Source organism: Primulina tabacum, chromosome 7 (genome assembly GCF_025594145.1).
Source record: "Primulina tabacum isolate GXHZ01 chromosome 7, ASM2559414v2, whole genome shotgun sequence".
Lineage (NCBI taxonomy): Eukaryota > Viridiplantae > Streptophyta > Magnoliopsida > Lamiales > Gesneriaceae > Primulina > Primulina tabacum.
The window spans coordinates 38915546-38937867 of record NC_134556.1 but is presented as its reverse complement, the minus strand read 5'-3'; the positions used below and the strand labels follow the sequence as shown (position 1 = coordinate 38937867).

The 22322-nt window shown below is 34.8% G+C and overlaps 3 protein-coding genes across 6 annotated transcripts; 2 read left to right on the top strand and 1 right to left on the bottom strand.

Annotated features, from left to right (window-relative positions):
• Window positions 1-279: 279 nt before the first annotated feature.
• LOC142551882 (uncharacterized) lies at window positions 280-5151 on the bottom strand. 4 transcript variants are annotated; one of them, XM_075661342.1, is made up of 8 exons: window positions 4580-5151; window positions 3495-3611; window positions 2862-3005; window positions 2395-2529; window positions 2275-2343; window positions 2075-2176; window positions 1885-1986; window positions 280-1393 (listed from the first exon to the last, which is right to left on the bottom strand). In XM_075661342.1, the coding sequence occupies exons 1-8, from the start codon at window positions 4595-4597 to the stop codon at window positions 632-634; spliced, it is 1449 nt and encodes a 482-aa protein (XP_075517457.1). In that variant the 5' UTR covers window positions 4598-5151; the 3' UTR covers window positions 280-631. The 4 variants fall into 4 exon arrangements, with proteins under 4 accessions (XP_075517457.1, XP_075517459.1, XP_075517458.1 ...); XM_075661344.1 differs by lacking the exon at window positions 1885-1986; XM_075661343.1 differs by lacking the exon at window positions 4580-5151 and having other exon boundaries at window positions 2862-3097.
• A 2859-nt stretch (window positions 5152-8010) lies between these two features.
• LOC142550989 (uncharacterized) lies at window positions 8011-9700 on the top strand. Its single transcript, XM_075660040.1, has 4 exons — window positions 8011-8320; window positions 8586-8668; window positions 8774-8892; window positions 9507-9700. Exons 1-4 carry the CDS (start codon window positions 8041-8043, stop codon window positions 9592-9594), a joined length of 570 nt encoding a protein of 189 aa, XP_075516155.1. The 5' UTR covers window positions 8011-8040; the 3' UTR covers window positions 9595-9700.
• Window positions 9701-10416: 716 nt separating this feature from the next.
• Window positions 10417-21722, top strand: LOC142551881 (ubiquitin C-terminal hydrolase 12-like). Its single transcript, XM_075661341.1, has 32 exons — window positions 10417-10616; window positions 10933-11020; window positions 11179-11326; window positions 11570-11727; window positions 12308-12573; window positions 12683-12901; window positions 13006-13114; window positions 13189-13304; window positions 13983-14081; window positions 14653-14762; window positions 14924-14998; window positions 15259-15337; window positions 15412-15558; window positions 15651-15731; window positions 15820-15939; window positions 16297-16419; window positions 17261-17338; window positions 17494-17582; window positions 17663-17771; window positions 17878-17946; window positions 18054-18164; window positions 18586-18641; window positions 18755-18932; window positions 19076-19177; window positions 19269-19340; window positions 19612-19677; window positions 19901-19966; window positions 20288-20374; window positions 20524-20640; window positions 20761-20835; window positions 20928-21014; window positions 21185-21722. Exons 1-32 carry the CDS (start codon window positions 10587-10589, stop codon window positions 21224-21226), a joined length of 3372 nt encoding a protein of 1123 aa, XP_075517456.1. The 5' UTR covers window positions 10417-10586; the 3' UTR covers window positions 21227-21722.
• Window positions 21723-22322: the final 600 nt, after the last annotated feature.

Here is a 22322-nt window from a genome sequence, read left to right as displayed (position 1 = left end):
ATGGCTACAATAGCAACAATCTATAAAGAATATAATATATTAAATTTGCGTATTCTTTAGCTCACCTCTTGAAATTATTTTTTTGGAAAAAATCAAGAAACATCGAAAAAATATATAAATATGGCTTGCCAAAACCAGATAATTCAATGATCGGAATAAAATTATGAAAGAAATTTTATAGATCACCTGTACATTCTTTTACTTTCATTTTTATTAATTAAGCTAAACAACATGAATTCCTGCTGTGCGTTCGTCAAATAATTCAAGATTTCAGGAAAATAAGATAAAAATATATATATTCCAACGATAAGAACTGAATAACTAATGGCATTGCTCAATTCTTGCGCCATACCAACGGACGCTTGATTAAAGGAATTGTAGGCGATACAGTGCGGGGATTTAAACCCTGTTAACAAACACATCAGTATGTAACTATGCATGATACAAAAAACGAAAGTAATAGATGAAGTGCGACTGCAATTTTCCATGAAGTCCATTCTACCTACTTATTTTGAATAAGATACATGGCTGAGTAAGAAATAACCATCCTTCATGGCTCCGTTGCCAAGCCATCTTCCTCTTCCTAGATAAATTTTCTTCCTTTGGTTTTGCCTCATTATCTTTATACGCCTTAGGAGGAAGGCTTCCAGCCAGGAGGAGCCATCAATGCTCGATGACTTGGCAGCTGATGCTGAAGCTTTTGATGAGGAACAAAAGGACTAATATGATGATTAGAAACATGGTGAGGGAGCTCAGGTTGTTGAGAAATTCCCATACGACTGTCAAAAGTGCTTTGAGGAACATGAGTTCTTATCTGGTGAGTGAAATTTTGATGGGGAAGTTGAATCCTGTTTTGAGGTGTTACAGGGATTTGAGTTCCCTGGTGAAATATTTCATGGGGGCGAAGACTGCAGGGTCGGAAAGAATTTGGAGGAACGTGATTCGCTTCTCTGTAGTTGGTATTGTAGTGGTAAAAATGGAAACCAGTTTGATAAGAAGACTGGTTAACTGCTGGGGAAATTTCAAGATAGTTTCTTGCAGCAGCTGCAGGTGGCGGCAACCAGACGTTCAAACAAGGTCTTCCATAAGAGGACTGGTTAAGAGCTGGAGAGTTAACAAGACAGTTTCTTGCAGCAGCTGCGGGTGGTGATAACCAGATGTTTGATCCCGGATTTCCATGGTATTGCCCGTGTCTTGGTATAGTATTTCCTATCATTGACACGGTTGGCAAACTCTGGACTACATAAGATGTAGGCATTACTGGCTTCCTATTCCGTCTCCTCTCTCTTCTTAGAGTTTTTCGGGACTTTCCCTCAATAGATTTATCTGGAACTGCAATTTTTCCCACCGTGCTAGTTTCAGCTGAAGTTGACTTATTAACTTTTTCCCCAGCCTGTGAAGGTTCACAAACTAATCAGACACGTATTTGGATAAAGAGAAAAGGTTCTAAGAAGCAAAATTTTGGATATGTTGAGATGTTACTGAGTATATACTCGAGTCTTTGGGGACATTTTTTTAACAAATTTATTTAGCACTGCATCATTTCCCAACAAAGTAGTTTCTGCTGAAGTCGATTTATGATCTAATTCCGCAATCTGCTGAGTGTTCCAACTCATCAGACATGCATTTGGATGATGAGAAAAATAACTATTTTTTTTATTAGGTTAAAGATATTACTAAATACATGAGCTTTTCGAGAATTTTCCTTAACAGAATTATTCAGCGCAAAATCTTTTCCCGTGGTATAAATTTTTTATGAAGTCGACTTATTATCCAACTTCCTACTCTGCGAAGATTCATACTTATCAGATATGCATTTGGATGATGGAAAAAGGAATTAAGATGCAAAATTTTTAGTTATATTGAGATATTACTAAATACTACTTGAGCTTCTCGACGCTTTCGTTTAATCGATTTATTAGGCACTACATCTTTTTCCAATGTAGTAGTTTCTGTCGAAGTCAACTTATTATCCAACTCCCCAGTCTGTGAAGGTTCAAACTCATCAGATAAGCATTTGGATTATGAGAACAGGAACTAAGAAGCAAAACTTTGGACATTACTAAATACATACTTGAGTTTTTCGAGAGTCTTCCTTCGTAGATTTATCCAACACCTCATCTTTTCCCAACGTAATAGTTTTTGCTGAAGTCGATTTATTGTCCAAATCCCAAGTCTGTAAAGGTTCAAACTCATCAAATATGCATTGGATTGAATGATGAGGGAAAAAAACTAAAAAGAAAAATTTATGGGGAGATATTACTGAGTACATACTTCAGGAGAGTGGACTCCTTTTTGGCATTTAAAGCATACTGATACTTGTTGAAGCTCTTTGGTGCACTCCTACAAAATTGTGCATATATTAGTCCGGTTTCAAATTAGTATTTGGGAAACAAAGAGCTTGAAACTCACAAATCCATGGTGACCGGACTGCCCACAGTTGTAACATGAAGCTTCACTAAGTCCTCCGGTGCTATTTTCATAACAACAGAGATGACCAAAATCCATGCAAATATAACACTGAATACCCTGTCCATAAGAGTGCATATACTTTATTGCGTATAAAATAAAATTCTTTAAAAGACAGTTGATAAGATGATATTAGCAGTTACACTAAATGAATAGGTCTCGTTTACTTAAGCATGAGAGGGAACATACATAATTGAAAGAGTATAATCCGTTTAGATTTCTCAACTGAAATCCAATATCACATCAAATTTATGGCACAATATGCTATTTGTAAGATATAGGGCAGAAAATAGATCACGAACTTAATAAATGTTGAAACATGGATGCTACAAATATTGGTTCGCGTATTAAACAAAGGATAAAAAAGGTCTCGGGCATTAGACTTAACATACCTTGAGATCTTCTGGATCATAGTCATTGGTACATGAGAACATGCCATGGCCCGTGCCTCCGCATTTTAAGCAGAATAAGGAAGTATAGTCCTCTTCTACATTAGTCTTGCTCTCTTCCTTGGAGCAAACAGAGCATGTATTAACCTGATCGTGAAGACAAACAGCGAATGGCGTTGAAAAGGCTTCTTTATGGGTTTGGGTTAAAGTTGCACACATGGACTCAAGCTTGAATAGCACTGTACTCAAAACATGACACACATGTGTATCAAGTATGTTTTTATGAATTAGTTATCATTATAGGCAACTCCAAAAAATAGGATTATGTTAGTATAAAATAGCATCATGAATAAGTACGACTCGATATCGAGTAGTTGACATATATATAATTGAGATTGACTCATATCTTGCAAGCAGCTCACAAGGGAATGGACTACCTTGAACCCCAATTTGAACGATAGGAATCTGGTCGCTAAATAAGTTTTCCCATTATAGTGGCTTCAAATTTGAAGTTATCTTGCTATTTCAAGTCTACTCAAGTATGAGTGAAACGAATCTCGAGCATATAGAAAGTCATGCAACAAGACCCCTAAATCAAGTTGAACAAAATAAACTCATGATGTGTGTTGAGCATACCCGTGGGCAGAAATTCCCACTGTGACCCCAGTCGGCACAAATATAGCACGGTTTCCGCTTCTTTTTAAACTTTTGCCTCTTCTTGCGATTTGGGAGATTGGAGTACCTCACAGCTCGCTGGGTAATTAAGAAATTAAGTTAGTGGTATTGAAAGAGCAGGCGTATCTGGATACAATAAATAGAAGTCAAGTACCACAAAAAAATTTAAGTATCTCGCAACTTCAACTACCAGGAACTTGTTTTACACTGGTTTTCCCTTATGACATTGAGTTCGGTTTCAACCAACAGTATTTTTCTCGAAACTGTACTTGTCTTTTCTATATTATCTCCCTCTTCATTATTCTACAGCAGGTAAACTATAGTATAGCATTAACATGTGAAACAGTCAGATCATATCCCAAAACATCGTTTTTGAAACATTTTAGAACATAGACACACTAATTAGTGTCTTGTCGCAAAAAGTTTTTGTTCACAACCAACATGTGCTATCATCTGTATACTATTATTTCACCTTAAAAATTATGAACAGTTCCAAAATATCTGATATTCAGAAAATTTCAACAGACAAGACAAGCATATGTGATTGATGATACATTTTTGTAACCTTTATGGCCGAACTCTACAATTAACAAAATAAATATGAGATGCTTGCCCGCATATTGATCATAAATTTATGAAGTATCAAGGATAGTTATTAGTTCAATGACGGTAAAAAAATAAAACTTCATACCATTTTACCGGTCTGTATCTAAATTGAAGTTGGACCTTATGCTGTGCAAATATAGAACTACCCCCATTTTTTCTTTTTCTTTTTTAGCATAAACATCAACATATCATAGAACTGCCCCCATTTATTCGGCCTTAAATGAGTGCAACTTAATTTAGATTGCAAAAACTAACGAGCCTATGGAATTGTTTCGTCTGCTTTCTGAACACGCATACAGCTTTACATAATGATGACTTTATTCCAGCTTGTTTTTTCACAGATTCATACATAAAACATCAAAAAAATTTCAGCGGCAAGCTGATTCGCCAAATACGCGAGAAAAAAAAATCCAGCAATGGTGTTGAATGAAGAGAAATACCATTGTAGATGCATTCATCTTTCTCTGCTACTGAAGTTGACTTCCCCTCGTTTCCCCAAAAATAAGAAAGCCTTGAATTGAAATAATATACTCTCAAATTCACCGCAACAAAAGACCTAATCTTTTCTTGATCGATATTAAAATATTTGTTTGTTTTGAAACGTTCACGCGAACATCTCGTTTAAAAAGCATCGGGAGTAGCAATCCGTGTAGCATAAAATGACCCTTGATCCGCTTCTCTTCTTCTCACCCGCCTATACTGAGACATGAATCTATTCCCTTATACCGTTGCGAGTACTCGAAACTTCAAAACTCCTGCCGGCTCTTTTTCCCTGTTCAGCTGTTCTATTCCTAAGTATCTGCCATGAATTCGGAAAACGTGCGGTTAATCATTCGAAGCAGACTGAAAAGCTCTGAACTGCTGCAATCCTTGCTGGACGCATCGAGATTCTCACATCCAAAAATGGATACCCAAGCACCACGTAGCAATTTCTTGGGGTAAAAATGGATCGAGCAGTGGTAGTGAACCGGATAGAATCCCACTCAGCAAACGGGTAATTATCGCATAGTTTACTACCATCGGTTTTATTCACATGGACACACCAATAGGGATGTCAATTGGTCCGAGTTTTACCCACTCGCAATGGACCCGCGTATATATGATGGATTTGGACATACTAAATGGGTCATGGAGTGGGTCTCGGGTCCAATTTTTCAGACCCGTCCGGATATAGGACGGGTCATGGGTCCTATAATACCCGCCTCATACCCGTCCCATATATATATGTAGATATAAATATTCTAGGGTTTATTGTAGTTTTATTAATATTCATTTTTTAGTAGCTCATCTCAACCATAACAATCTTAGCTATTCCTATGTCAACTGTTGCATTTGAATCTGCTTTTAGCAATAGTGGAAGAATAGTTGGTCCTCATCTTAGTAGATTAAATATTGTCTACTCGCTGATTTTATATTGATCTGTTTAAATTATGTTATTAATTATTTTCGGAGATGTCAAGATTTTTTTGGAGAGCTAGTAACTCTTTTTTTATGTAATTCTTTATGTCGTGAAAATACTTTGTTTGTTATTATTAAGTGTGGTCGAAGACATGAATTAATTTTCCACAATGTTGTATTTAGAGGCTTGTCTGTTTCATAATTCAGTCATGTGAGAAGAAAAATTACTTTTTTATTTTAAAAAAATTCGGGTCTCACGGGTCTACCCGGCCCCGTTTCGTATTCGATGCGGGGTGGGTCCGAAAAATATTTAATCGGGGTGGGGCGGGTAATGGGTCAAAATTTTTTTCATGGGAAGGGTCTTGGATTTAGCCAAACTCGCCCCATTGACATATCTACATACCAATCAAATAAAATTTTAGAATATAAAAACAAAATTGATATGAATAAATGAAATAATACATGAATAAAATCAATTTTAAAATATAATAAAGACGAGAATGAAATGATATTTATATTACAATTTCAAAATAAATGAAAAAATTCTATAATAAAATTATTTTAATAATCAAATATTTTTTAAATAAAAATTTGAAATAATATTTTGCTCAAAAAATATTAATATTATTAACAAAATAAAATAATAATTATTGAATTATCATCGTTTTATTTTTTTTATTAATATAAATATGTATTTATTATTTATTATTATTAATATAAATATGTATTTATTATTTATTATTATTATATAATGTTTTATTTATTATTATAATTACTACATAAATAAACATAACTAAAATAATAATTGTATTATATTTATTATTATTATTATTATTATTGTTATAATTGTGATGAATAAATAGATTTAAAATTAAATAAGATAAAAAAATAATATTTTGTAACATGGATAAAAATCGAGATTATGAATAATCATTCTTATCCAGAATGCTCATTTCATTATCACGTCATTCATTCCTATCAAATATGTCCTATGATTTATATTTTTAAGGATAGTTTCTTTTTTATACTAATTATTTCTTGACATTATTCGGTCATGGTGAGTAAGACAAAATATTTTGATTATTTAAAGAATTTGAGAAATGATAAAATTGGACATGAATAGATTATAAATTTACTAATTAAATGAAAATTAGGATTCTTTTGTTCGTTTTATTAGACCGACTACAAATCAATTTTGTAAAACGGATATTCGATCCGATTCGACTTATAAAAATTATTATTTTTTATGTAAAAAAATAACTTTCCATTGCAAATATGGATCGGCTCACCTACTAATTAATTAAATAACGATCACAATAACAACAATAATAGAAATGACAATTGAAACTCGGAATTTGATCTTCTCATCAACTTTTTGCCCATGTTATGCTCATAGCTCTGAAATGTGGTGGCGCTGGCCAGTGGCCTAACGAAGGTATGAAACTTTCCTAGCCCAGCACCTAGGAGCCGCCTAAGCGGCCGCCCCTAGCTCGAGTTTTAGAACATTGAAAAATACATGGATCGATGTTATGTATTTCTAATAGTAAATAAGAACTCAACATAGATTTATCGAAATTCACACAAAAAATAAACTTTCAACATCAAAATCTAATAAATGAAGTTAAACTTAATGTGAAATTTCGATTATCTAAATCATTAGTTACTATGATATCAAATTAAAATAGATGACAAATAAGGTAATTCTTTTGTATAATTAGACGCTAGCACGCACATTTTTACAAATGAAGTCTTGTAATTTTTGAAATTGTTTAATAAAATAAATCATAATTTTTTTTACTTTTATTTGAAGTTAGTGGAATAAAATTTCATAATAATTACATATAATTTTTTGGGCTCCTCGAGGTGTGGTCTCGAGGCGACCACTTCACGTGTCTCATCTCAAGTACGATTATCGTATTTATAAAAATGAACATGCATGGTTTATAATTATTGCGTTAATTAGTCGTATTTCGAAAAATATAAGCGGTATATATGTTCCAACGTTATTTTTGGATTTGGATCCACTGCTGTGGTTGAAAACACAACACATGTTTTTACACGAGATGATTAGTTGATCATTTGATAGACATCACATAAATTTGAAAAATCTTCAGACATAACGAGTTGATCATTTCGTGTAAAAAGAGTACACTACATGTTCAGCCAGAGAAGCTGATCCAAATCCATTATTTAAAAAAAAAAAAAAAAACAATTATGTGAGAGAGGAAGTAACATTGAATTAAGTAGACTCAATTAAATAAGCCATTTTCCTAGGGTGGTTATACTATAAGGGCTCCCAACTATTCTTCGTGAACGTTTTTTTTACACTCGACATTTGTCCGCCATGCACTGACAACTATCCATTTCAGCATGCAAAAACAATCAAAAACCCACGCGTCCGTATTGCAAATTTGTACATGCATTGCGCCAACCATAAATAAACATTAAACAACTTCGTGATCAGCACGTAGCGGTTCCTACGTACGGAGACTAAACTAGGGAGATGGAGGAATCGGATGGTGCTGCAGCTGCACGTGATGCGACGGATACGACGATGGCGGTGTCACAGGCGGAACAGGTGAAGAATATGAATATATTGGTGGCCATCGACGACAGCGACGAGAGCTTCCATGCGCTTCAATGGGTCCTCGATAAGATTTTGAAGCAAGACGCTGGTGTATTGAACGCTACACCTGGAACGGAAACTACTCACGAATCCAAGGTGGTCACCGTAGTCCATGTGGTGCAGCCGATGCCCCGCTATGGCTTCCCCAGTGGATATGGTTTGTTTTTAATTCGTTCAATATTCCGCATTATTAACTCATTTTACAGGCAGATATATCGATCGAGCAGAAAGAAAAAAAATATCTAGATCCCTTAAAATTAAGTTGATTTTCACCACATAAAATTATGTTTTGAGAGCTCAAACTTATTCAGCTGCCCTCTCCATCTTGGTTGCAAAGCAACCGTGACATCTGTCCAAGAATGCATGATATAAACATTTTTATCGTTTCTTTAATTATTCACCTGCGTGTACACATAATCCAGTCGAGGAATCCACAAGCAAAGCCCAGGAGCAGAATGCTGCAAGGATTCTGTCCCGTGCATTTGAAATGTGCAGGGAGAAATCAGTGCGTAACAAATTAAATTTACACATGAAAAATTTCTCTAATTAATTTTGGTTGCTTTTATAATTACTAAAAGGTCCGGGTGGAATATGTTTGTGATTCACGCAGTTGACTGCTAAGACTCTGATCCTTGAGGGTGATCCAAAGGACACCATCTGTCGGGCTGTGGAAGATATGAACATTCATCTTCTCATTATCGGCAGCCGCGGGCTTGGCCAAATCAAGAGGTATGTATGTATATATATGTACTAGTATTTAATCATTAATGAAAAAAACAATCTATTCTTATATAATTTTTTAATGAAATTAAAATCCCTGTTTTAATTATAATTAATTTAAAACCTTTCTTCATATATATTATAAGATATTACTAAAACGAACTTTTCAATTTTTTTAAAGAGATAAAAATTTTATTACAAAGCTAGTCCCAACTATATATAATTTAAAAAGTCAAATAAATAGATTGTATTTCCCCAGTCACATATTGAAAGTATAAATCGTTTGTATTAAAATTGAGTTAAATATGTAAGTCTCCCTTTCTATTTTCGTTAATTATCGGCTAAATACATAATAACGAGTTTATATTTAGCATTAAATTAAAATCAACTCAAAATATACAAGTATCATCTCTCTTTTCTGTGTTGTCGTATCGATCTCTTTCCCAATTTCTTTGTAACAAAGAAGAAATTCCTTTGTATACATACATATGATCAAACATATTTCAAATATAGATTGAGTCGATTTGTTTCAAATCCGTGACACCGTCTCAGATATAAATTACTACTTTAGACTTATAATAAGCAGACCTGGCTGATACGTATGGTTTGCCTAAATGTTTTAGGGCTTTGTTGGGAAGTGTGAGCGATTACTGTGTCCACCACGCAAGGTGCCCGGTGCTCGTCGTTAAACCGCCCAAGAAATCACATTGAACAATCGATCGAGTCGGCAATTATCAGACACAATAGATTGTGTGTGTGAATAAATGTACTGCATCGTTTTCCCTTTCAAACATGATTATCATGTAGTACTGTGTATGTACGGGTTGTATGCGTCGCCTGCAGGTAAATGGTATGGGGTCATATTTATTGTAAAATCGAGCTTCTCGGCGACGTTTTGTTGGATTAACGATTTTTATTTTGTTGTGAGTACGTGGCATGTCGTAGAACACGAAATCGAGGAGCATACTATAACTTAAAATGAATAAAAAAGTTAATAAAAAGTTCTCATAGGAGAACAACTTTTGTAAATAAAAGTCAAACATTTTACAAAAAGCTTGTCTAAATGTTTTTTTTTTTTTGGTTATTTATTACACATGGTTTTAAAGTACTTAATTGGAATAAAACTTAAATTTTGGATCAACATGTAATAACTTGATAGCGTGATCCCATTTAAAGCTAACATATTTTAACCTGGGATAAGCAAATATAAGGCGTGACTAGGGAATAATTTGTCTTAAATAACAATAATCTGCGTTATTTATAGTAATTAAATAAATAAATATTGAGATGAAATGAAAAGGAGGAAAAGAAATTTATATTATATTTTACTTATTAAGTACACAAAAAAGAATATATTTTATTTAAAAGGTAAAGAAAAAAGGGCCAAACAAAACAAGAGGACACGAACTAAATTAAACTATTGTCGGTTTATCCCAAACGAAATACCACGTGTCAATATTCTATTTGCTATTAAATAACCCTATATTTTACGTCGTCTGTTACTCTCGCTCGTTCCATCTCCAGACCTCCCCATTTTACCCTTACGTTTGGCAGTAATCCCGAACACATCCTCTTCGAAAACCGACGCACGGAAAACCTACAATCGATTCTCTTCTCTCTCTGAATCTCCCTCCCTTCCCCCGTTCGCATTACTCTGAATTCCTTGTCAATTTATCAATAGGACGGTGGCAATATTTCCGGCCATGACGATGATGACGCCTCAGCCGTTGGATGTAACTCTGCTCTATTCATTTTTGCTTATCTTCGTATTTGCTCTCAAAATTTTTCGCTTCTATTCCGTGTACTTGTGCATGTACTACTGAATTGTTATATTTGTGTATTTCTGGCGGAGAATATGTTGTCTGCATATCCGTGTATGGGGACGGATGTTTGTGATCGATTAGGGTTTTGCTTGAGTTAAAGGGAGGTTTAGGCTACTGAATTGAATCTTATTTTAGTGCAATTTTGTTGATTTAATGCGAGGGAGGATTTTTTTTTGCTTTTCTAATTTACTGGATCGGCCTCTTTTCCATGATTTTGTGATTCTAGCAACAAGAAGATGAAGTGATGCTAGTGCCGCACTCAGATTTAGTTGAAGGTCCGCAGCCATTAGTGGAAGGTCCGCAGCCTATGGAAGGTGATCCTTTCCACGTAGCACTTGAATCTTTGTTATTTATTTGTAGCTAGATTCATGCTTGTGTTTGTATTACGATCTTCATATTTTTTTATGTGTGTCGAAACAAAGTTGGAAAATTTGTTGTACGTATGAGTTTGCTGGTGCTTTTGATTTCTCAGTGGCCGCAGCAGAGAGTAATGGAACAGTAGAAAACCAGGCCAGCGATGAGCCACAGGCGTCACACTTCACGTGGGTGATTGAGCACTTTTCCCGATTAAATATGAAGAAGCTTTATTCTGATATCTTCACTGTTGGAGGTTATAAATGGTAATCAGTAGATGTAATTTTGGCTCCATCTTGTAGTTTTATCGCTGTATTTGGAACGGTATTAATTTTGTTTGTTTGTTGTTGCCACGTAATTCATTTCTAGAAGTCAGTTGTGCATAAAATTCTGGATTTCTTTTTTCTGATTAAGGATTTCTTATTTTTGGCTTTACTTCGGTTTGAACTGCATGGATTAAGGCTAACTGAAAGACTTACTTTCCCTTTGATTTACAATGGCTTTTGCAGGCGGGTGCTTATATTTCCTAAAGGAAATAATGTGGAGTACTTGTCAATGTATTTAGATGTGGCCGATTCAGCAACCTTGCCTTATGGGTGGAATAGATATGCACAATTTAGTTTGGCAGTAGTTAATCAGATGCATAACAATTATACCATAAAAAAAGGTATCTTCCAAAACCGACCTGTTTCTAATTGCAAGTTGTTTAAGCTGGAACTGCAATTTTTTTATGTTTTAATTGAAACTTATGCTCTTAGTTCAGCAGTCAGATGGTTTCTTCTTATAGTACTGACAAAAATAAGAAGACAAGAAAAAATGATAAAAAAATTGTGGAAAATAAAAGTATGATTGTATTGATTACGCTCTTCAATGCGAAGAGGCTGGCTTCTTCTCCCTTCCGAATTTGTTATCTCGCCTTTTGGCTTTGCAAATTTGGTTTTTCAGAAAAGGAGTTTCATCTGTTAACCCCAAGTAAAAGTTAGCGTAAAAAAGTATACAGATGTGGTCTCTACATTTCTGCCTTATATTGGATGTTTATTGTTAGTTAATAGTTGATTATCATTATTTTTACGACTGATCTAATGTTACTTTGGCCGAGTTAGTTAAATCTTCATTTTGTTTATTAACTTTCTTGTCAAGGAGCATAAATAGAATATATTTGCGTTTCGCCCATCCCCCATAAATGAGCAATTTTTACCTGGATTATTATTTTTTGATGTGTTGATTTGCTTTTGCATGTTTCTCAGACACACATCACCAATTCAATCAGAGGGAGAGTGATTGGGGTTTCACATCTTTCATGCCTCTTAGCGAGCTTTACGATCCTAATAAGGGGTACCTGGTGAATGATACTTGTGTAATCGAAGCTGATGTAGCTGTACGTAAGGTTGTTGATTACTGGGCGTATGACTCAAAGAAGGAGACAGGCTATGTTGGACTCAAGAACCAGGGAGCTACTTGTTACATGAACTCGTTGCTCCAAACCTTGTACCATATCCCTTACTTTAGAAAGGTTACAATAAGTTCTTAGGCTATAGCTAGTTCAGATTTGTCTGTTTTATATATGAGCTCTAATGATTAGGGAAGGACAAAGAAGCCTCACTTGAAAAATGTTTTATCAGGCTGTATATCATATGCCAACAACAGAAAATGATAACCCATCAGGGAGCATCCCCTTGGCTTTACAGAGTTTGTTTTATAAGCTTCAATATAATGACACTAGTGTGGCTACAAAAGAACTGACCAAGTCGTTTGGATGGGATACATACGATTCCTTCATGCAACATGATGTACAAGAACTTAACAGAGTTCTATGTGAAAAGTTAGAAGACAAGATGAAGGTTTGGTGTCTGACTGCACCCCCTTCCTTAAATATTATTTTCTTCCTTTTTCGATTCACCTAAAAATGTATTGTGGTGTAATTGTAATTATTTTACTGGCACAGGGAACTGTTGTTGAGGGTACTATACAAAAGTTGTTTGAGGGGCACCATATGAATTACATTGAATGTATCAATGTTGACTTCAAATCTACAAGAAAAGAATCATTTTATGGTATTAGTTGTTTCTTTGACTTATCAGTAATCCGTTAATGGTGGACGAATGTGTGACATAAGTTCTTTCGGCAGACCTACAACTTGACGTAAAAGGTTGTAAAGATGTTTATGCTTCCTTTGACAAATATGTGGAAGTTGAGCGTCTTGAAGGAGATAACAAATATCAAGCCGAAGAACATGGTCTGCAGGTAAGTTGCTCGGCTCATCTATTAAATAAAAGCCCATCCATATTAGAGACTGTGGTTGAGAGCAAAGTCAGCTTTTAAACAACGTAAAATTATAATCAGTTTTACCTTGTTGAGCTCAACGAGAAAATTCGAAATTCGAATAATTAGAGTTCTTATGGGTGAGATGGAACTGAAAATTTTGATAGGTCAATCACTCAAATGAAGTTAATCAGTAGGCCTCTAGTAAAATTGGGTTAAAAGTTACATGTATGATGGGAAAGAATTTAAGGACAATCACATTTGAATATCATTTGAATTTGAATTTTTTCTAAAGGGAATTTGGATTGCATATAGTCCTTGGTGATATTATATGCGTTATAAGCGTTACATGACAAAATATTATCAATTGCTTTTCATGGACCACTAGAAGAAAAGTGTTACTTTCTTTTGACAATTTTAGAAATTGAGGGTTTTCTGTATTAATCAATTGTGGCGCACTTTTATCTACCGGATTTTGGTTTTCATGGTACTGGGAAAATTTGCTTACTTTATTTATAAATGAAAATACAATTGGCTTTTCTGCTTTTTTTTTTCCTTTTTTGTTGCTTCAATAATATAGCTTAATCTATGTGCCATTTCATTTTAGTGGCCACTCCGTATATAAGTATGATTTGATTAATTTTAAATAAAAAATCAAAGGATGCGAAGAAGGGTGTCTTGTTCATTGACTTTCCTCCAGTTCTCCAGCTTCAGTTAAAGCGCTTTGAGTATGATTTTATGAGAGATACAATGGTCAAGGTTAGTAGCTTGAATTTTGTCTTCTGTTGTTTTACTTGAGTAAGGTCATTATTTTGATTGTTGTTATATTAGCATGTGCTGACAGCATGTATGTTCTATAATTTTACCTCTTTGGTGTACAGATGCCCATCATATGATCTTTAAAGCACTTTAGCAATATCAGAGAATTGATACCTGAATGCATATATTTTTTACGTTCTTTTCTTTAATCATCTTGATTTGTGCTTTGTGTCTGGTTCATATATTACTTGAGATCCTTAGAGCGAGTATAGTCTTGCACTTATTGCACTTAATTATCATTGCTAATGTTGATATCAAGACAATACATCCAATTTTGTTTATTGTGACTTCTATTTGTTTATTGTGACTTCTATGTTGAAGTAGGTTGAACATTTTACACTTTTTATACTTGAGGAATCCTCTTTCCCGAAAACTACCTTTTCTATTGGAATTTCTGCTGCACTGCCCATATTATATTTTTAATTTTACTGCTTACTGTTTATTATCAGACGAGTTTATTTCCTTAGATGTCTGTTTTCAGTGACATTGCAAAATATGCTTCATGGTGCAGATAAATGACCGTTATGAATTTCCATTGGAGCTTGATCTTGATAGAGAAAATGGTAAATACTTGTCACCAGAAGCAGATATTAGTGTTCGAAACATCTACATGCTTCATAGGTTGGTTTGCGCTCCTTTCCTTTTCTCTAAATATTTTCTGTTTTATTTCTTTATCTTTATCTGTACAGCGTGCTTCTGTAATGTTATCCGCATATCTATCTCTCTTGCTGATTATTTCCTCTTAACCTTTTTTTTTTCAATTTCCTTTTTTTCCCCTTCAGTGTTTTGGTTCATAGTGGTGGGGTACATGGTGGGCATTATTATGCTTTCATCCGGCCTTCGCTAACTGATCAATGGTACGCCCTTTTACACCTGAAGAAGCTCCCCTTCCCCCACCTTAAGCTGATTTCCACACTCTATTGGACAGTTGAGATTGGATTGAAATATAACTTTTAGTAATCCATCCACCAGTGAGCGTGGTCTTGATCACATGATAATCTCAGTCCTATTTTCCTTGCATAAATGTGCCTATTCTTTATTTGCCGCACTGGAGTTCTGGTTTAGGTTTGATTTAGAGTCTTGAAAGCTACATCAGATATTTTAATTCCCTGTTCAGGTATAAATTTGATGATGAGAGAGTCACTAAGGAAGATATGAAAAAAGCATTAGAGGAGCAGTATGGTGGTGAGGAAGAGGTGATGTACTTGCCCTTTGAATTTGATCTTGCTCAACCTCCTTGTATCTTACATTTCTCTTTTTCATTCTGCAGTTGCCACAGACAAATCCTGGCTACAATAACACTCCATTCAAATTTACAAAATACTCAAATGCATACATGCTTGTTTATATTAGAGTGAGTGACAAGGATAAAATAATTTGTGATGTCGATGAGAAGGACATTGCAGAACATCTTCGGGTATTTTTTCGACTGAAAACAGTATGCTCCCCTAACACATCATTATTTGGAGTAAGATAGTGATTAAATATCTCATGGCCTACACACTCCAGATAAGACTGAGAAAGGAACAGGAAGAAAAGGAAGATAAGAGAAGATATAAGGCACAGGCTCATCTATACACTATTATCAAGGTATTTGTTCTCATTTGACAAACTTTATCATGCGACATATCCGTGCTTTTGCAAACTGGATTGCTTAAGTAATATTTAGCATTTTTAGGTTGCGCGAGATGAAGATTTGAAGGAACAGATGGGAAAGGATATATATTTTGATCTTGTTGATCATGACAAAGTCCATAACTTTCGAATTCAGAAACAAATGCCTTTTAACCTTTTCAAGGTACTTTACTAATGTTCCACTTTATGTCGGGTCTTCTGATTTCTGAAAATGCGCTTCGGAAAACAGATTGGGGTATGTAAATAATGTTTGGTTTTGTTTTCTGAAGTAGCTGTAAATGTAATATTAAGAAATGCGAGAATGTATTGGGTTATTTAATTTTGTAATGATTTTTGGGGTATTTTTATTTCGAAAGTATAGTTTATTGGGCTAGAATATAGCAATTGAGTTGTTTTGGGAAAATGTGAAAAATTGAATGAAAAATGATGATTGCACAGAAAATGTGAAATCGGATTTCATTTTTAAAATCCTTTGTGCTTTCGAGTAAAGGGCTAGCTAAAATCATATTTGTTATTAAAGGAGGAGGTTGCCAAAGAATTTGGAATACCAGTTCAATTTCAGCGCTTCTGGATTTGGGCAAAAAGGCAGAACCACACTTATCGCCCAAACCGCCCATTAACTCCGCATGAGGAAGCACAAACGGTAAATATATTTGCACTTCCCCTCTTCCAATTTTTTTCAAGATAATGAGGGATTCATGTACTTTATGAGAATGTTTTTATCGAACTACCCTGTGCCGTAACCTTTAGAGAATGATAGATGTACAATGTAGGGCTAGTATACATATTCCAATAATTAATTGGTGAAAAAGTTCTGGGAAAGTAGGTTTTGAAAGTAATCAGTGGCAATATGAAATCTTTTGTTTGAGTAACTATTTATTTTTCTTATAATGAGATCTGACCGGACCATAATAACTGAAATTTTTGTGTAGGATGCAAATTAAGAGCTTTAGAATGATTATTTTCAGCAAGAACTATTGAATGGAAATGTGAAATGGGGAAAAAAAGAATAGCTGAACCTTTTTTTCTGGGAATCATTGTTTGGAGTGTTAGTATGAGCCTCTTAGAACTTTAAATTCTGTAAACTGTAATCAGTCATAACTGAAATCCATCATTTAACTTGACTGGCTACGAAGTTTTCCACGTGAATAGATGTGCTACTGAAATGTAAAAAATGACCTACTGTTTACTGTTTCTGAGTAAGTTCAGGGTTATAAGATTTTGAACGCCAGTAAGTGGTTCAATTTAGAGTTCATGTGTTAAACCGACTATGTTAATGCATAAACATGAGGATGAACTGCATCACTCAGAGAAAAATAAAAATTACCTGCAATAGTGATTTGTGAATTATATTTTCAGACAGATTTTAGCCCAACAATAACTACCAACAGGCCAAAGAAATCTGGGAAACGATCAGTTTTTTAACCTACAGGATCAAATAATCAACCTCTTTACTTTTTACTATTTCATACTACCATGTGCAGGTTGGAGCTTTGAGGGATGTTTCCAATAAGGCCCACAATGCTGAACTGAAATTGTTCCTTGAAGTAGAGCGTGGACAGGTCTTTTAAATTTTTTTTTTTACCATATTCAAGATGAACTTGATTGCACTTTTGCATGACTACCTAACCTGTAATATCCTACAACCATTTGAATGTGGCTATATGGCGGGATATTAGTGCTCCTGATTCTTCTATTTTTAATGATTTGATGTTAGGATTTTCATCCTATTCCTCTACCTGAAAAAATCAAGGACAACATACTTTTGTTCTTTAAGCTCTATGATCCTGAAAAAGAAGAGCTCCGGTATTTTTACACTTCAATTATATTACTTGTTTCGTTAAATTGTGCTTGTCATTTTATTTTGTTATACATATATATTACAGATATGTTGGTAGACTTTTTGTAAAAAGTTCTAGCAAGCCTATCGAGATTTTGATAAAACTGAATGAATTGGCCGGATTTTCTCCTGATGAAGAGATCGAACTCTATGAGGTTTGCCTCATCTCTACGATATGCAGTACATTCAAACTGTCCTTGGCCAAATAACATGCATGGATCACTATTTATTAATGCCATTTTCTTGTTTGACATTTTACAGGAAATAAAATTTGAGCCTAATGTAATGTGTGAACGTCTTGATAAAAGAGCTTCATTCCGGTTTAGTCAGGTTTTATTGTTTTTGTCTTTTATCATTTGACGTTTAGTTTCTATGATTTGTACTTGGTCTTTGTTCTCTCGCCTTTTCTCTTCTCGTAATTATTCGTTCTCTCGCAGATTGAAGATGGGGACATCATTTGCTTCCAGAAATATCCTCCTTCTGAAAGTGAAGAGAAAATCCGGTTTCCCGATGTCCCATCATTTTTGGAATATGTGAAAAATCGACAGGTCAATTGTGCATATCTTTTCAAATTATCTGCAATGGCCCTTTTTTGGTGTGTCAATTAAAATAATTGATATATTGTGGCAATCCCACGATCCATTGTCGTCCATATTCATTCTGGATATTCATAGTTAATTAAATGCTCATGTTTTAAGCACTTTGTGAATGGTATATTTGTTCAATGCTTAGTCACAGAAAATCTGTTTGCAGCTCTTCTAGGTCATTCCTATTAACTTGGTTATCTCTCTCTCTCTCTCTCTCTCTCTCTCTCTCTCTTTCTCTCTCTCTCTGTTTTATTGAGACGTAGGTCGGTAATCATTCCAGCTTTATAAAGCTTTTTGTCAGTTATTTATGTTTTTGGAAAGCTTTTTTTATTTCTATGTTTTCCCATTTGAAGAAAATTTCAGCATGTATTGGTGTGTGCAGATTGTGCATTTTAGAACCTTGGAGAGACCCAAGGAAGACGAGTTTTGCCTAGAATTGTGAGTAATTCTGACACCATACTCCAAACTGTTGGAATTGCTATTTTTTCGCTGTATTTATTTGTTGGAATTTTAATCAAACTTTCATGACTATATGTTGCATGAATTGATAGAGCGAAGAACCACACCTACGATGATGTTGTGGAAAGAGTTGCTCAGCGTCTTGGATTAGATGATCCATCTAAAATTCGGCTCACTACTCACAATTGTTATTCTCAGCAACCAAAACCTAACCCTGTCAAATACAGATCAGTGGACCATTTATTAGACATGCTTGTCCACTACAATCAGGTAGCTCATTTTTATTCATTATCATGATCATTTTTCTATTTTCTTTTGGGGGACGAGGAGTTGGTGTTAAGACAGTTTCTGGTGGGTGGGATGTGGGTATAGATCTGACAGATTGATGAATATATTTTGTTCCCTCTTTGCAGATTTCTGATATACTATATTTTGAAGTGCTGGACATTCCCCTTCCAGAATTGCAATGCCTAAAAACGCTCAAAGTTGCATACCATCACGCCACAAAGGATGAGGTGCCATCATTGATGTGCTGTACGCTAGTAATATTCTTTTTAATTTGAGTTGGGATGGTTTTATGACATATGGCACATTGTCTTTTTGTAGGCTATAATTCTCAATATAAGATTGCCAAAACAAAGCACTGTTGGAGATGTGCTTAATGAGATCAAAACAAAGGTTGGCTTCGTGCTGGAGCCACTTGTATTCTGAATTTCTAATATTCATGAGATGGAGCTTTTTGTTTTTTCAATCGTCCTTAAATTTCACCACCCAGCAGATATTTTTCAAGTCTGTTCTGGTGGGCCTAGTGGAGCATAAGATGCTAAAAACTGAAATTAACTTGTGGCAACTGATCCGTTCCTTCTACCTTGACTCTCATGCCTGATTATTGTTGACTTTTTCTAAGATTAAAATTGAAGTAGGCAACATTTTTTGCAATTATTGACAGGTAGAGTTGTCTCATCCAAATGCTGAACTCAGGCTGCTGGAAGTTTTTTATCATAAGATTTACAAGGTAATCTTTCATTGATCTGACATTGGTTCAATCGATTGGTTCAATCGATCTTATCCTTAATAGCCTGAAGAATTTACCTTGACTTGAACCATATGAAATTTATAACCCAAGCCTTAAATTTTTACCTTTGATAATTCAGATGATCCTTAAATTGATTTCAGTGTATTGCTAGGGTTTCTGTAATTCACAATGTAACCCACATTCCTCTAATAATGTTTTGCAGATATTTCCAATCAACGAGAAGATCGAGAATATAAATGATCAGTACTGGACACTACGTGCCGAAGAGGTATCAACCCTCTTCTTGCAATTCGTTGTTGCCTTTTGATCTATTTTGTCTATACCAAGCTGTTCCCTGGTTGAGTTTTATTACTTGTAAGTTCAAAGGTTAATTGTAAACTGTGTATTTGTTGGGAAGGGACACCACCTGTTTCTGAAAATCTCACTGTTGGTTGGAAAGCCATAATTTTGCAGTGCCAAATGAATTTTCATTTCTGCGTTTCGAGGTTCCGAGTACGATATTTTTTCCTTTCGTTGGTAGGAACCCTGATTTTTCGCCTCAGTTTACATTCATGTGGCTTACGGTTCCACTTTTTTTATTCTCTGATAGATTCCAGAAGAAGAGAAGAACCTTGGACCCACTGATCGCTTGATTCACGTTTACCATTTCACAAAGGAGAATGCTCAGAATCAAGTGGTACCTATAGCATTCGCATTTTTGTTTGATATTCTGTACAGGGTTAATGTACTTTTAGAATAATGAGCTTGATTGATGCTCGAAACCAAATGAACCTTAGGCATATGTGCTTGCAAGCGAATTGAACTCTTCATAATTTCTTTTAACAGCAAGTCCAAAACTTTGGTGAGCCCTTCTTTTTGGTCATACATGATGGTGAAACATTGGCAGATATTAAAATGCGCATTCAAAAGAAATTGCAGGTTCCCGATGAGGAATTTTTGAAGGTATGTTCCATCTCAACTTAATTCTACATTTCCTTATTAAACCATTACACTTGATTTGCCTGAAGTTTTCACCAGTTTCATCTCCGAACTTTGTATTTGATTCTCTAATTCAAAATCCAGTGGAAATTTGCCTTTTTGTCATTGGGACGTCCTGAGTATCTTGAGGATGCTGACATTGTCTCCAGTCGTTTTCAGGTTTTCTGTTTGAATCTTATTATTTTTAGTATATTTTCCTTTTCAGAAATGTTTATGGTGTCATCAAATAACATGTATATTATCACTTTCAGAGAAAAGATGTTTATGGTGCTTGGGAGCAGTACCTTGGGTTAGAACACTCTGATACTACTCCTAAAAGGGCTTATGCTGCGAATCAGGTAACTTCATCACAACATAAAGAAACTTTAACTATTTATTTCTGAGTAACTTTGGTTTCAACTAATTGTTTATACCGTATACAGGCTTGGTTAACCGAGTTTATCCCTAAAAGACTACGAGTATTTGGTTGAACATGATCTTGAAGTTTCTTTTGTTCTCTGTCTTGCAGAACCGCCACATGTTCGAGAAGCCAGTGAAAATATACAATTAATTATAATTTTGTTTATCCAAATCTGAAATCCACAGTTCGAATGCAGAATTTTTCAACTGTGGATATGCTAAGGAGAACGTATGGATGAAAGGATGCGTAATACTTCTTTTTTCTACCGTTCCTTCTCAAAGGACATTCTGGTCACCCTTTTGGTTATTATTTTTGTCCTCTGACTTGGATGGGGGAATAGTATTTTGCTTTGTGTTCCATTATTACCAGCTCTTGAAGTAGCCGGGAAGATTTTGTCAGCCCATGTAATTTATATCATGAACTGATGAACATGACAATATTTTGGTGGATGGGGCTGTAAAGTGGGCATAGTTAGGAAGTTCCGTACTTCGTTCTCTTTAATTTTGTCATTTGAGGTTCTTTTCTTCATTCCCTTTGGTTGTAATTTTTTTTTTTTAATAAATAGGGGATATTACTTTGTATAAGAAACAATTATGATGCTATTTTATAGAGCCATAATACTAATCGTTTCTAGTTTTTGGTGCCTTTTCGCTTGCTGAGAATACAAAATGGGCATGGCTAGGGTGATCGCTTTCGTGTATTGAGGTCATCACGTGTAAATGATTCAAAATTATCATGTTCTTGGCCGGGTGTTTCATCCTCTAATAATTCATGTATACAAATAAGTAGTAATTCATTTTTAAGGAGTGTAATTTACCAGTTGACTTTGATTCTTAGAATTACTACAATTTGGTTGTTTGGTTGTGTTTTCTCTTCGATTAATATAAAAAATCTCGAAACCTCATACAAGCTTTTATCTCATCTTGCGAGGTTATATCTCATCTACTTTATAGAAAGGATGTATAGCTCTCATGGTGTGGAGAGAGCTCCTTAGCCTTATTATGCAGTAGGGGTTTCAAAATCACACGTTCCACCAATTCGATACGGTTCAATCCGAAAAAAATCAGGTTTGGGTTTGAGGTTTTCGTGTTCCGATCAGATCGGGTTGGACCCGATAACTGACCCGAAAAATACGATCGGTTTGGGTTCGGCCGAAAATTTTATTTTTTTTAAAAAAAATATAATTAATAAATTATGCTTACATTTTTATATATTGTATTACTAAAAAAATATTTATTATATATTT

What these genes read in the sequence shown, in the direction of transcription:
- LOC142551882 (XM_075661342.1), bottom strand. An exon ending in TTGTGAGTTTCAAGCTCTTT is followed by an intron (nt 2,344 to 2,394) that starts GTTTCCCAAATA and finishes ACAATTTTGTAG; the next exon opens with GAGTGCACCAAAGAGCTTCA. An exon ending in AAGACTCTCGAAAAACTCAA is followed by an intron (nt 1,987 to 2,074) that starts GTATGTATTTAG and finishes GAACCTTCACAG; the next exon opens with ACTGGGGAGTTGGATAATAA.
- LOC142550989 (XM_075660040.1), top strand. Translation starts at nt 8,041, where the DNA reads ATGGAGGAATCGGATGGTGCTGCAGCTGCACGTGATGCGACGGATACG. An exon ending in AAATGTGCAGGGAGAAATCA is followed by an intron (nt 8,669 to 8,773) that starts GTGCGTAACAAA and finishes TGATTCACGCAG; the next exon opens with TTGACTGCTAAGACTCTGAT. An exon ending in GGGCTTGGCCAAATCAAGAG is followed by an intron (nt 8,893 to 9,506) that starts GTATGTATGTAT and finishes TAAATGTTTTAG; the next exon opens with GGCTTTGTTGGGAAGTGTGA.
- LOC142551881 (XM_075661341.1), top strand. Translation starts at nt 10,587, where the DNA reads ATGACGATGATGACGCCTCAGCCGTTGGAT. An exon ending in TGAGAGATACAATGGTCAAG is followed by an intron (nt 14,082 to 14,652) that starts GTTAGTAGCTTG and finishes TTCATGGTGCAG; the next exon opens with ATAAATGACCGTTATGAATT. An exon ending in ATCTATACACTATTATCAAG is followed by an intron (nt 15,732 to 15,819) that starts GTATTTGTTCTC and finishes TAGCATTTTTAG; the next exon opens with GTTGCGCGAGATGAAGATTT.